This window comes from Stigmatopora nigra, chromosome 2 (genome assembly GCF_051989575.1).
Source record: "Stigmatopora nigra isolate UIUO_SnigA chromosome 2, RoL_Snig_1.1, whole genome shotgun sequence".
In the NCBI taxonomy this organism is placed as follows: domain Eukaryota; kingdom Metazoa; phylum Chordata; class Actinopteri; order Syngnathiformes; family Syngnathidae; genus Stigmatopora; species Stigmatopora nigra.
This window is the reverse complement of record NC_135509.1, coordinates 4,663,402-4,675,726: the sequence shown is the minus strand read 5'-3', so window position 1 is coordinate 4,675,726 and position 12,325 is coordinate 4,663,402. Positions and strand designations below refer to the sequence as shown.

General features: G+C 36.7%; 2 protein-coding genes across 2 annotated transcripts; one reads left to right on the top strand and one right to left on the bottom strand.

Moving 5' to 3' along the window:
• The first annotated feature begins 610 nt into the window (after positions 1–610).
• Positions 611–2,827, top strand: LOC144182536 (NF-kappa-B inhibitor alpha-like). The gene is made up of 6 exons (XM_077710263.1): positions 611–907; positions 1,403–1,508; positions 1,593–1,800; positions 1,888–1,976; positions 2,068–2,328; positions 2,416–2,827. Exons 1-6 carry the CDS (start codon positions 678–680, stop codon positions 2,443–2,445), a joined length of 924 nt encoding a protein of 307 aa, XP_077566389.1. The 5' UTR covers positions 611–677; the 3' UTR covers positions 2,446–2,827.
• Positions 2,828–3,260: 433 nt separating this feature from the next.
• LOC144182552 (proteasome subunit alpha type-6) lies at positions 3,261–7,346 on the bottom strand. The gene is made up of 7 exons (XM_077710264.1): positions 7,177–7,346; positions 6,262–6,356; positions 5,926–6,007; positions 5,644–5,799; positions 4,792–4,970; positions 4,534–4,628; positions 3,261–4,273 (listed from the first exon to the last, which is right to left on the bottom strand). The coding sequence occupies exons 1-7, from the start codon at positions 7,250–7,252 to the stop codon at positions 4,216–4,218; spliced, it is 741 nt and encodes a 246-aa protein (XP_077566390.1). The 5' UTR covers positions 7,253–7,346; the 3' UTR covers positions 3,261–4,215.
• Positions 7,347–12,325: the final 4,979 nt, after the last annotated feature.

The window sequence follows — 12,325 nt, the reverse complement described above, 5'->3', positions numbered from 1 at the left end:
GATTGGCAAAATATTCATTTTCCATACCACTTATCCTCACAAGGGTCACGGGGGTGCTGAAAAATGTTACTTATGGGCACCATGTGGGGGACATACCGAATCGGTGACCAGCAAATCGCAGGCTACAAGGATACGGACAAACATTCACGCTCAAATTCATACCTAGCGGCAATTTTAGCATTTTTGAGAATATAGGAGGAGTATTCACAGAAAACCCATTGATTGGCATAATAAAATATTTCAACAGTTCAAACCAGCGTATCTTTTGAAAACATTAGCCCAAAAGTCACTCAGTGGAAAAAACAGCAATAAAAAAGCCCAATTTCCCCAGAAAAAAAGGAAATTCTTGAAGAGACAAACAGAGGTTATCCCCATCTCATTCATACCCCTCATTCGCAACCAAAAAAAAACCCTTGACTAGAATAAGCATGCAGTAGGTGTCAAATAGGAAACTACAAGTTTTCATTTTGACTCGAGGGTTGGAGGGAGGGGGGAATTTTTCCCACAAAGCACAACCCTGCCTGTGTGATTTCCCTGTTTTAGATAAGTCAATTGGAAATCCCCACAGAGGCTCCTCCCAGGCAGGCACACAAAACCCTGAGCGCCAGCCTCATAGGAGCCACACTTTGTTTCTAACCCTTGGACTGTATGCGTGTACTTCTTTCGTGACAACCAACATGGACGTCCAAGGAGTATCTCCCAGCGATCACATGGATTATAACGATTTAGATCATATGGAGCCCAAACATGGCAAAATGTTGCCTTGCCAAGACGACCGTTTCGATAGTGGTTTGGAATCGTTGAAAGAAGACGAATTAGTCAACGAGTTAGATCACTTACGAGTGAGTGAAGAAGTCGTTTTCGAGTACGAACCTTGGAGAGGAATCGTTACCGAGGATGGAGACACGTAAGTTGATTTTCTTTTCTTTTTAAAATCTTTTTGGGGTGGTTTTAAAGGCTTTTGCAAACGTTGTGCGTTGAATGGAAAATTAAACATTAATAAACTATATATATATATACACAGAAAATAAGAACTGGATTAATGCAACATAAATGCTATCAAAATATGCATGATAATGTTAAGGTTTTTATGAAATATACGTTACGGGTAAAGAGCGCTTGCGTGTGCGCGTTTACTTTTGGCCTAGTGCGCAATAAGGGCGGGGCTTAAAGTGAGCTCTGTGGGCTCAGGAAAGTCCCTGGCTTGGTGCCAGTAACTGATAAAGCATCAGATGTGTCAAGCCACAACTGGTGGAAACAAGGCGACTAAAACTCCGCTCTTGCGAAACGTCCCTGTTGCTCAGGAGTTGTTATTTTTTTTAATATATTTTACAATTTAACTGAAGTTGCTTCCTCCTCAACGTTGATTTTACTAACCTCCCCCTTTTTTTCCTTCTGACAGGCTTCTTCACTTGGCCATCATTCATGAAGCCTCTGACCAAGTTGAACAGATGATCAAACTATCACGCAATCACCCCTTCCTGAATGCACAGAATAACCAAAGACAGGTACGAATCAAATCTAATTGCACATCTTTTAAAGTTTGGTTCTGATTTTGTCTGATTAATAACAATCACTAAATGTTTCTGCAGACGGCACTTCACCTCGCTGTGATCACAGAACAGCCCCAGTTGGTAGAACGGCTCCTGAAGGCAGGCTGCGATCCACGGCTGGCTGACGACTCCGGCAATACGGCGTTGCACATAGCCTGCAAGAAAGGTTCCCTCGCCTGTTTCGGGGTCATCACCCAAACAAGTCAACGCCACCTCGACTCCATCATCTCCTTCCCCAACTACAGCGGTAAGCTTTGAATTGCAACTAGGACACTACACAAAGCTACTTTTCCGTCAGATTATAGGTTTATAACTCATTTTTTTTGCCTTTCAGGTCACAACTGTCTTCATGTCGCGTCACTTCATGGTTACATTTCATTAGTGGAGAATCTTGTCGGATTGGGTGCAGACATTAATGGACAGGTAGGTTAAAATTAACTGCAAGTGGAGTTTGAAGCTATAGGATAGTTTAGAGTGCATTAACTCACTAGCATTTTCTTTTCTTTGGATGCAGGAACAATGCAGTGGGAAGACATCACTCCACTTGGCTGTGGAAGTCCAAAACCCAGCCCTGGTCCGTCGCCTACTTGACCTTGGCGCTGACGTTAACTGCCTGAACTATGGCGGTTTCACACCGTACCATCTCACGTATGGACGTCAAAACGAAGACATACGTAGCCAACTGTACGAGAAAACGGCACAGGAGTTAAGGAGCTTGCCTGAGAGCGAATCCGATGAAAGCGATATGGAGGATTTAGACTTTACGGAGGATGAGGTCAGTCTCCTAAAAAAGCAGTACTGCGATTATGCCAATTTTTCATGTTAAAAAGCAAGATTTTAAATATGATTGCTTTCTTTACAGTTATACGATGACATAAAGTTTGGAAAGTAAAGTCCGACAATCTCCCGCCAATGGTGGTGTCAAAACAGCTGCTACCGGGTCACCGAACCAGGAACCAAAGAAAGGACAAAAACCTGCTCAGGATGTCCATAAGGTGCTGGCCCGGGAATCGGAAGAAGGAACACATGTGCTGTGGTCTAGTTCGATTCAAAAAAATGAGAACTCAGTGCCTAGAATACACAGCAAGACCACTGATGTCCATTGTGTTCTCTCTCCATAACTGTGTAAGGATGTAATGATGTGAATATACCAGACTGTTCATTTGTAATAAATTGTAAATACAGAGATATTATTTTTGTACCTGAAAATATGTTGTAAAATGAAACACTATCCATTAAATAATGTGCAAAATAAAAATCTTATGAAGAATGAATTATACGTCTCTCCTGTGAGTCCCTTTTTTCTGGAATATACAACCACATTTAGTCACTACAAGTAAACTGACATTACTGGGAATTATGAGCCTTACTTTGAAAGATGTGTAGTCCTAAATGATCCGATTCAATTCTACGGAATGGTCTGGGATTTCCTAGTATGGGGCGAGGTCACATTATGTGAGTCACACTGTAAAGAAAATCCCATGGCGGCACACTTTAGAACATACTAAATACTCCACCCCTACCACTTGAATGCAATATGAAAAACTTCAGACGTACTTCTAAAGAAGGAAATATCTATTTTACCAAACGACTAACCTTTAGCTTAGTCACAGTGAGCAGGAAGCTTTTGTGGAAAGTACAGTAAAGCCAAATCCCCGTCATCGGATATGTTATTTTTCTTCCCCCAGAATTACCTCGATTAACCGGTACAACTAAGTAGTTTTTAATTTGTACCTTTCGTTATTCTTGAACAATTAGGTTTAATAGCAGTGTACATGTTAACCATCTTAGAACTGCCTTCAGGGTTGTTAACATTAGCACGATAATATAGACATGCTTTGGGTTTTTCCAGACTCAGCTGCTTCCTTTTAATATTACATCTACTTCCACATGACAGGGGAGCTCCAAAGATGATTTCTTGATTTAAGATCACATGACATCGGAGAGGGGATTTATCCATGTTTGATTTATGTGTCAAAGATAGGTGGGGTAGAAGTCATCAAATTGCTGTGTTTGCTTACTAGTGGAAACTGGACTGACTAACTGATGATATCATTTCTGATCAGGAGGGGATGACGACAGCCTTGGTGAAAAGAAGCTATTTCCCATTTTTTTTGTAATAATTAGAACTAAAACCAATATGCAAGATTCCCATAAGCAAAAACCAGTATGGTGAAAAGAATTGGGAGTTAATTTTGACAGGCACACATCTGTGTCATCCCATAAAGCCCTCATAATGATGCTCCTGCTTATTTTTTTGAACATTTCTTGGATCTTATTGACTGTGCACATGTAGCATTGACAAAATAAGGTCAAAACTAAATGTGCTGTGGTACATTTCTTGCTACAAGAAAAAAAGAGTAGAGAAAACCCCCCCTTCGGCTTCTAAATTTGACACATGAATGCACCATTGATGAAAACCCATATAATTACCAGTGTTTCTTAAAACTCCTCTTTGTATGCCAATTCATTTCAATACATAAAAACTGGATTAATTAATTTGGATTAAAAAAACCGAATCATTCTCTTATGTTTACTCCAAAACTTTTTTTTTTATTCTTGAATGTATCAGTGGGGGAAAATGAGAAATTAAGGTGTTCATGTGAAAACGGCATGTCTCATCTTACTCTAATTTCAAACAGGAGAAATTTTCTTCTGTTGCTCAGTCTCGCTCTGCCAGGGCCATCAAGTGAACATCCACTTCAGCTTCTGTAAGAATCCTGGAAAAAAAAGAAGAAAAGAAGCTAGCTAACACTCATAAAAGTGTGGGTTTTGCCTTAAGGAAGACGTATTCTTCCAGTTTGCTTAAATTCCAAATATAATGTAAATTCCACATAAGCCAAAGGGATAAATTACCACACTGTTTCAATGTAATATATTCTCACTATATATTCCAAGCTACAACTACCAGACCAAAAAAAAAAATAATCACAAAAAAACCTTTCACTTTTGTTCTTAGTAAAAAAGAAACCACCTTTACCTGAATTTATGATCTTGCATTGTGACCACACCCACCTCAAGCTCTGAGGGCTTGAAATCAATGGATAGGACAGTTGACAGACAAGAGATCGCCGTCTAGATCAGTGGAGGTGGACAAGAGATGGGGGGGGGGGGGGGGGGGGTTAGAACACGAGACCGATTAAATTCCAAAAATCTCTAAACTAAACCATGTAGCTGTAAGAAGATGATATCCCTACTGGGTAGGAGAAACGATAAAAAATACTTTTGCATAACAAACCTCGATAGTTTGTTCGAAGGTCCAGTCCAATTTCTTTTTCACCTTCTTCTCCAGGAAGCTAGTGGCTTCTGTCTGCTTGACTCCAGCAGCAGTAGCTTTGAAGCCACAATAGTAGCCTGCCGGGTCACATTTGTAGACCTGTGGGCCACTTTCTTCGTCTATTCCGATCACAATCATACCTGCGGGTAAAATATGACAAATGATGGTTCTGGCTTTTCAGCAGCAATCTCTAGGAAGCCTCCTGAGGGGTTTCTTTAGCGTGTGCTATACAATACACCTTATGGTCTATATTATATGTTCACCTTTGTTCTATTGGGGTTGGGCTTTGTGTCTTCTCCTGTTGCAAAGCTGATTCTTTTATTACATCAGTTCTGAGCATCTATACTTTGTAAGTAGCACACCTTAATGCTAGGATGGTTTTTAACAACTAAAAGTTTGAATGGTTCAGTTATTCTATAATTGTTTTAAGTTTAAACAGTATCTTTCTGTTCTTTTATTCTAGGGTTTATATCAGTAATGCTAAAACTAAACAATATATGAAGAGCAGTACAGTTATGGGACATTGTTGTATTTTGTCTGCCATGTTTAACTGTTTATTATATATATTCCTGGCATTAAGTGGAATCCTTGCATCTATAAAAGAATGACTTTTTGGGGAAACAAAAAAATAGCATGTTTTTGAGCCATTAACAATGAATTATTAAAAGAGAAGACGTTTTCACCTTTTAGATTGGTAAAATTAACAGCCCTGTGTGACGATTGTCCATTAAAAAGGATTTAAAATTTGAAATTAGCCCATTTTATTTGGAATGATACATGCATTCATTATAAAACTATTTCTAAAATACTTACAGCAGCCTAATGGTCGCATCTCAGCGTTCTGCGTATACACTTGAGAGATGTCTGCAATTCTCTTGCATAGCATGTCCACTGGGATCTCATATCCGTACTTGTATTGCCAATTAGCTGCTTCATAGCGAGCACGTTGAACTTGGGATCGACTGTCAGCTGTGAAAGTTATTTTTAAAGGCAAAAAATTGTTGTTAATCAAAAATAAGTCTCACTTTTGAGGTATATATATGTTGATGCAGCTGCATCAAGGTAGAATGAACCACAAAATCTTCTTTTGGTTACCTGTCATGCCAGACATTAAGCATCCAATGTTATCTGTTATTCTGAAGAGGTGAGTAACTGTGGCGGAATCTAGGAGCTTGTCCTGTTGAAATGAAAAAAAAAAAATGCTATTAATTGATCAAATATTAAACATTTAATGCATTGAAAAAAATGTTAATAACTAAAGAACTCGACACAATTAGCCAGTTCATGTTTACCTAAAGATATTGATAATAGAGTATAATATTCTGCAGATTACAGGCAAGTGCAGTATATACCACAATTTTAAAATTGTTTATTTAAATGATAACATAACAAACTTTAAAACCTGATTATAATACATATATATCCACTCACCGGTACTTTTTTTTGCGTGACAACAACCGCACAGTCCTTCCCACGAACTGCAACTGATGTGAGTCCACCTTGATTGATAGCCTTGAATGCATATTCTAGAAAAGTGATTAATGCACATTTGTTTATGAGACAGTTATTTTATGGAAAAGGTGTGTTACAAGGACATTTTTTTCCATTTGAAAATTCTGCTTGTGGAAAAGGATGTTATGCAATATGTATTAGAATTAGTATAAATAAAAAAGAATCTCTGGGTACTCTGGTTTCCTCCCACATTCCAAAGACATCCATGGTAATCTGATTGGACATACTCAATTGCCGCTAGGTATGAGTGTGAGTGAGCATCAATGGTTGTTTGTTTCTTTGAGCCCTGCGATTGGCTGGTTTAGGCTCCAGCACCCTCCGCGGCCCTAGTGAGGATAAAGCGGTTCAGAAAATGAGATGATATATTTTAGCGCAATTTCTTAGGACTACTATTCAAGATGGTCACATTTTTTGATTTCCTCAAACCAGAAACGCATGTAAATTTCAACAAGACCTAACAGATTGATCTAAAAAAATAAAAGAGGTTTATTTAAGATTCATACCGATCTAGTTTCCGTGTAGCAATCTGTTATGTCAAATGTACAACAACAATATACCAGAGGTTACCTGACACGCTAAAAGTTAGCTAGTCACACTAGGTCGGCGCTAAAAAGCTAGATCGTTTGTTTGTTTGTTTAACTTTCTCCCAAATATCATAGTCACCCAATCCCAACCCCTGCAAACACTTATATTGTTAGATCTAATTCAATTAGTTTGCTCGCTATGATAACACGTTAGCAACCAGCTATGAGAGGAACAAACCGTACCATGACAGCGCATTTAGCTGACACACAAACACGCCGGCTTTTGTCTAAAAACAATAAACATACTGACCAACTTGATAAAGTCTTCCTTCGGGAGAGAAGATGGTAATGTGGCGATCAAATCCTGCACTTGATCCTCGGGACATTTTTCCAAGATAAACTTGGCCAAAGGTATTCTTTCAGTAGAAAATGTAAGTGGCTAATACGCTATGTTATAACACGGATGTGGAAAGAGAAGAAGAAAATTACATCCGGTTCAAAAGAGTCCCGCCATCTCCATGGTAACGATGGTAATATAGAGTAAAATACATAATATAATATTGTTGTAATATGTTCCCGTTTCTTTTGCCCTTTAGGAAACTACAATCAAAACTGTGTTCAAATGTAGAGAATTAAAAATGGAGAAACATATAGATCTATTTAGAGGCAACTTATAATAAGTTTTTAGTTCAATTTTTAAAATAATATATTTTTTCTACAAATAGACAAAATGACCATTTAACCAAATAAAAAAACTAATATGACAGAGCATTACTCTTTTGTATGTGTTAGATTAGTGTGTAAGTTGGATAAGGAATTAAAAGAATACAGAAGAATAGCTATTTGAAAACAATGTTTAAATGGCCAACATAAAAAAAAAATCTAAATTGTTTTGGAAATCAGAAATAGGTATATTTATATATTTTTTAATCTCCTGATCACCTGCTTTTGTCATGTTTTATCATTCATAATACATATAAATCTTATTTTTGATGAGGTGCAAATTGGGTAGCATAAAAAAAGGGATCTATAACAAATTATTTGAACCTACTCAATAGGTTGGTGATATTCAAAATCGTATTTTAAATTTACTCAGAATGGAATTTTATGACCTAGGCATTGAACCCCCCTCCACCCATGCATACTGACCTTATTGTGACTTTTTACTCATCACTCCTTTTGCCTTTACTCTATGACAACATCTCTCATTCATAATTATATAAAGTGTTTCCACTTTGTGTGAGAAAGACCCCCCACCCCCACCTTGCCTTAAATATGTGTGTAACCAGTTTCAGTGTTACAAGTTCTATCCAAGCGGAAAAAACTTAAATGTTACAAAGGTTTTTGTTCCACATACTGCATCAAAATAAACTTCAACTGCAATGTTAAACTTTAATTCTTACTATTCATGCAAATATATACCAGACCTTTTGCTTTAAATGTATTTAAAATGGTTTGTTTTCAGCTTTTTAGCAACAAGAAATGTAAAGAACATTTAAATATAGCATGTGTTGGTAATGATTCTGGGCTTGTTTCCTTTAACTTTGACACAAAAACAAGGAACATTCTTTTTTTATATACATTAACCTCGTGGTCTGTCATGTTGCAAGCACACATGTGGTTGCAATGTCGCTTATTGCGCATACTTTTGCATTGAGTAATACACCCTTTGTTTGCCTCCCTAAATGAAGTGTAAGTTAGTAGAGAAAATGAATACATTTCCAAAGTCTTTAAGCAACAGTACGTGTATTGCACATTGTACATATCCCATTTTATGCATGTATGAACAGTACAGCAAATCAAATAAGGACTATGTTACTAATCATGAAAAAAATGCAGGTATAGAGTCAATTTAAACCGGAAAAAAAGAAAAAAATAACAACAACAAAAATGGCCAGACACAACTCTACTTTAAATTCCTGAAATACTCAATCTCCTGTTATCTATTTAAATAAAAGAATATTTCTTTCTTTGAAATAAAATACCCCATACTTTATTATTTTGGGTTCCAAAAAAAGCACACCATATAAAACATATCCTATGAGTTTTTAAGGCAGTATTGGTAAAGTACTTGGACCACAATGTTTTGAGGTTACCACTGTCATGCAATGAGGTTTTTTTGCGGTATAATAACATGTCGTGTTGTTCAAAAGGCATGTTCAATTACTAGGTATTTTCATGTGAACAATTTGTTTTCATGCCATATTAAAAAAAATGATATTGTAATTATGATTTTATCAGTGCGTTAGCCAGGTCTGGTAAACTGAGCATTCTGGTTTTTTTTAATCGTAGTATCACCCACTTCAATTCGCTTCATACATAAAAATTTACACTTCCCACGTTAATTTGATTTATTTCTGTATATACAGTAATACCTTGACATGAGTGTCCCAATATACGAGAAATTTGAGATACGGGGGAAATTCTGAGCAAAATTGATTTGAGATACGAGTAAACTGGCATACAAGCTTGGTCCCGGAATGCATTAAACTTGTATCTCAAGGAATTACTGTACTAATCCCCAAAAAAGCAACATGAAAGATGTTGAAACATTTTTGTCAAGTTAGTGTGTTTTGCCAATGCATATTTAGTGGCAACCTTGCGTGATCTAATGTCAGCACTTTCTGTCATTGGACCTCAAGCTGTAGTCAGCATGCACATGACACAGAACACAGAAACTCAGCAAAATCGTGTCATTTAGTAAATAGGAATGAGACAAGTAGATATTGTGCAAGATGTCTTTCTTTGTATATTTCAAAGAATGGTTACTATTAACAATTTGGTCACTATATTACATTTTGGTTCATGTCTCCAAAACAACAAATATAAAGACTTTATTCTTGAAATTTAGAAATCATTTCATTGTGAATAAATGGTGAGGATAATATTAATATAACTGGGCCTTATTTAATTTCAGACAATATTTATGAATTGTGAAAAGATTAATATATCAACATTTCATGTCAGGTAATCTGCTTTGTAAAAAGGATCAATGAACTTTAGCAAAAGGTTTGCAATAGCTAGATAAAGCAAACATGCCTGAGTGGAAGTCATGATGACTGTAAAGTTCCACAGAATGGCATACATGTCTTAAGATCTGAAAGAGTGGTTTCTTTTGTATCTTGCAAAACACCCTGCTAGTTTATTTCGCAACAATTACATTGTGTGTAAGACTAACAGTTATAGAAATGCCTTATAAAATCTATTAAAGAGGAATTTGAAACTGATATAACCCTGAGTCTGGCTCTCGCCAACATAACTATCTAAAGTACTATAAATAAAATAGTTTAAACCTGAAATAACCTGCAAAGAAAATTCCCAAGACAAGTAACACCTGATTCAAAATAGATTTACTTCCCGTCTAGGGCGGCTAACCCTTACACTTCCTCTCATTCATGCATCTGAGCACCCAATTTGCCACTGAACTCTTCACTGAATCTTATTAGAATGTTCTAAGTAGAAATATGATTCTTATAGTAATGTTCTTTTCAATTAACTTCAAGTAGCTCAAATGTAACTACAGGGTATGATGAGCTTAGAAAGTATGACCTCATCCTCATAATAATGCTTCTCCTCAAATGCTATCTCATCGTGGTAAAAGATGACCTAAACATGTGGTACACTAATGCTCATCTTTTAACAGCACTGCAAATCAAGCAGGTCAGCACTGACAGAAGGCTTTTTTTTCCTCAAAACCAAAAGCTTTTGTTTCCCCCCACTGGCTGTTGATATAGTCACTGGCACATGGGGAAACTTTTTCACTGAAGAAACTCTATCTGAGGCAATCCTATTAGACGTTAGAGCACAATTTCCATTAAGTATTAAATGTAATTTGAATATTATAGATCCTAAGAAAACTCAAATGCAAGCCAAAAATAAATGATTTCTCCCGTTCAAAGTGTCTTCATAAAAATAAATCTAAATCCTTCCACTGTATGTCGACTTTAAACAGCCATATTCAGGTAAAAACTATATTTTTTCAATGTTTTCTTTTAAACAAATAAAAAATATTAAACACTGCCTAATCCAGGGGTAGGGAACCTATGGCTCGGGAGCCAAATGTGGCTCCTTTGATGGGTGCATCTGGCTTTTTACTAACCTGTGAGCTAAAATATGGAAATTGCTGGTGACAGAACTGAGATATTACATCTAGAACTGCTTTAATCTTCATTTTTTTTTAAATAGGCTCTTCTGCAACGCATAGAAGATAAGAATCTTTTAAAAAATATTCATTTTTCTCCACCTTAAAAATGATGAAATTACTAGAAAAAAAATTGAAAAGGCGCTCGTTTACATAGATATATTTTAACTTTTAAATTCGTAATATGGCTCACAAGAAATAATATTGGAAAATATGAATTGTTTGTGGGTCTCTTCGTCAAAAAGGTTCCCGACCCCTGGCCTAAAACATGGTTGAACTTTTCATTCTTTGCTTCATTCTCACAACCCCAGGGAGTATCCTACGAATGAATAATGCAACAAAGCTGTTTTCACATTTACTAAAACCAGTACTACATCAATGTGATGTAACATAATGCGGCCTGGAATGTGTCTTTTTACACGTGCTGGAACTTTTCCGGTTTTCTTCTTTTCAGAAATAATAGAGTAAACTACCTTGTTTGGAATGGGTGTACACTAAAACCAGATTGAACAATGACACATTCTAAAAAGGAGGGTTTATTTCTAAACCTGTAAGAAAACACATTCTTTAAAGGCATATTGTTTAACCACCCTTTGGTTACAAATTGTTTTTTTGGACGATGCACACCAAAAAACATGGCCAATCCAACATTTTGACAGTCTTTTACTCAATCCCAAGATTGAGCAGCTGTCAGGCTTTTCTGGCCTTCCAGTTTGGCAGTAAAAAGCGAGTTTCAAATGGGATCAGGAATGAGTGACGTCGCTATAGGATTCTTTTTACATCGAATATTTCCAACCCAAGTATACTCTACCCTCAACATAAGTATCTTATGTCTCTTTCCTACTACCTACTGCCTTTGAGACTATAACGCATGACAGCCTATCATCTATTCACTATTTTAGTGCATTTATTTTAAATAACGTGATTCCCTCCTTGGCTTCAACTGTCATCTAGTCCTCCTTATAAAGGGATCCTTCTATTTATGTTCTCGTACTTACTTTTTTCCCCCCAAAATGGGTTTTATTGGAGTTTATCTTTCCCCAGATGAATGGTTAAAACTAGAAGATGTCATCGATCTTTTTGAACTGTGGTCTTGTAAAACCCTTTTGAGACATTTTTCGAATTAAGGGCTATAGAAATAAACTGTACTTGATTTAAGCCTCTGTCTCCCAGTCTACTCTCCAAAGTCAAACCAGCAGCCACTACATTTCCCCGAAAGGGAACTAGAGGTCGGAAAACAAAATCCGAAAGCATAATTATGGGAGTCTATATTTCCTGGTCACCACTTTAGAGGACATGAAAGATTGTAGTAATCCCA

What these genes read in the sequence shown, in the direction of transcription:
- LOC144182536 (XM_077710263.1), top strand. Translation starts at nt 678, where the DNA reads ATGGACGTCCAAGGAGTATCTCCCAGCGATCACATGGATTATAACGAT. An exon ending in CACAGAATAACCAAAGACAG is followed by an intron (nt 1,509 to 1,592) that starts GTACGAATCAAA and finishes ATGTTTCTGCAG; the next exon opens with ACGGCACTTCACCTCGCTGT. An exon ending in TAGACTTTACGGAGGATGAG is followed by an intron (nt 2,329 to 2,415) that starts GTCAGTCTCCTA and finishes CTTTCTTTACAG; the next exon opens with TTATACGATGACATAAAGTT.
- LOC144182552 (XM_077710264.1), bottom strand. Translation starts at nt 7,252, where the DNA reads ATGTCCCGAGGATCAAGTGCAGGATTTGATCGCCACATTACCATCTTC. An exon ending in CCTTCGAACAAACTATCGAG is followed by an intron (nt 4,629 to 4,791) that starts GTTTGTTATGCA and finishes CCACTGATCTAG; the next exon opens with ACGGCGATCTCTTGTCTGTC. An exon ending in ATGCAAGATCATAAATTCAG is followed by an intron (nt 4,274 to 4,533) that starts GTAAAGGTGGTT and finishes TTTTTTTTCCAG; the next exon opens with GATTCTTACAGAAGCTGAAG.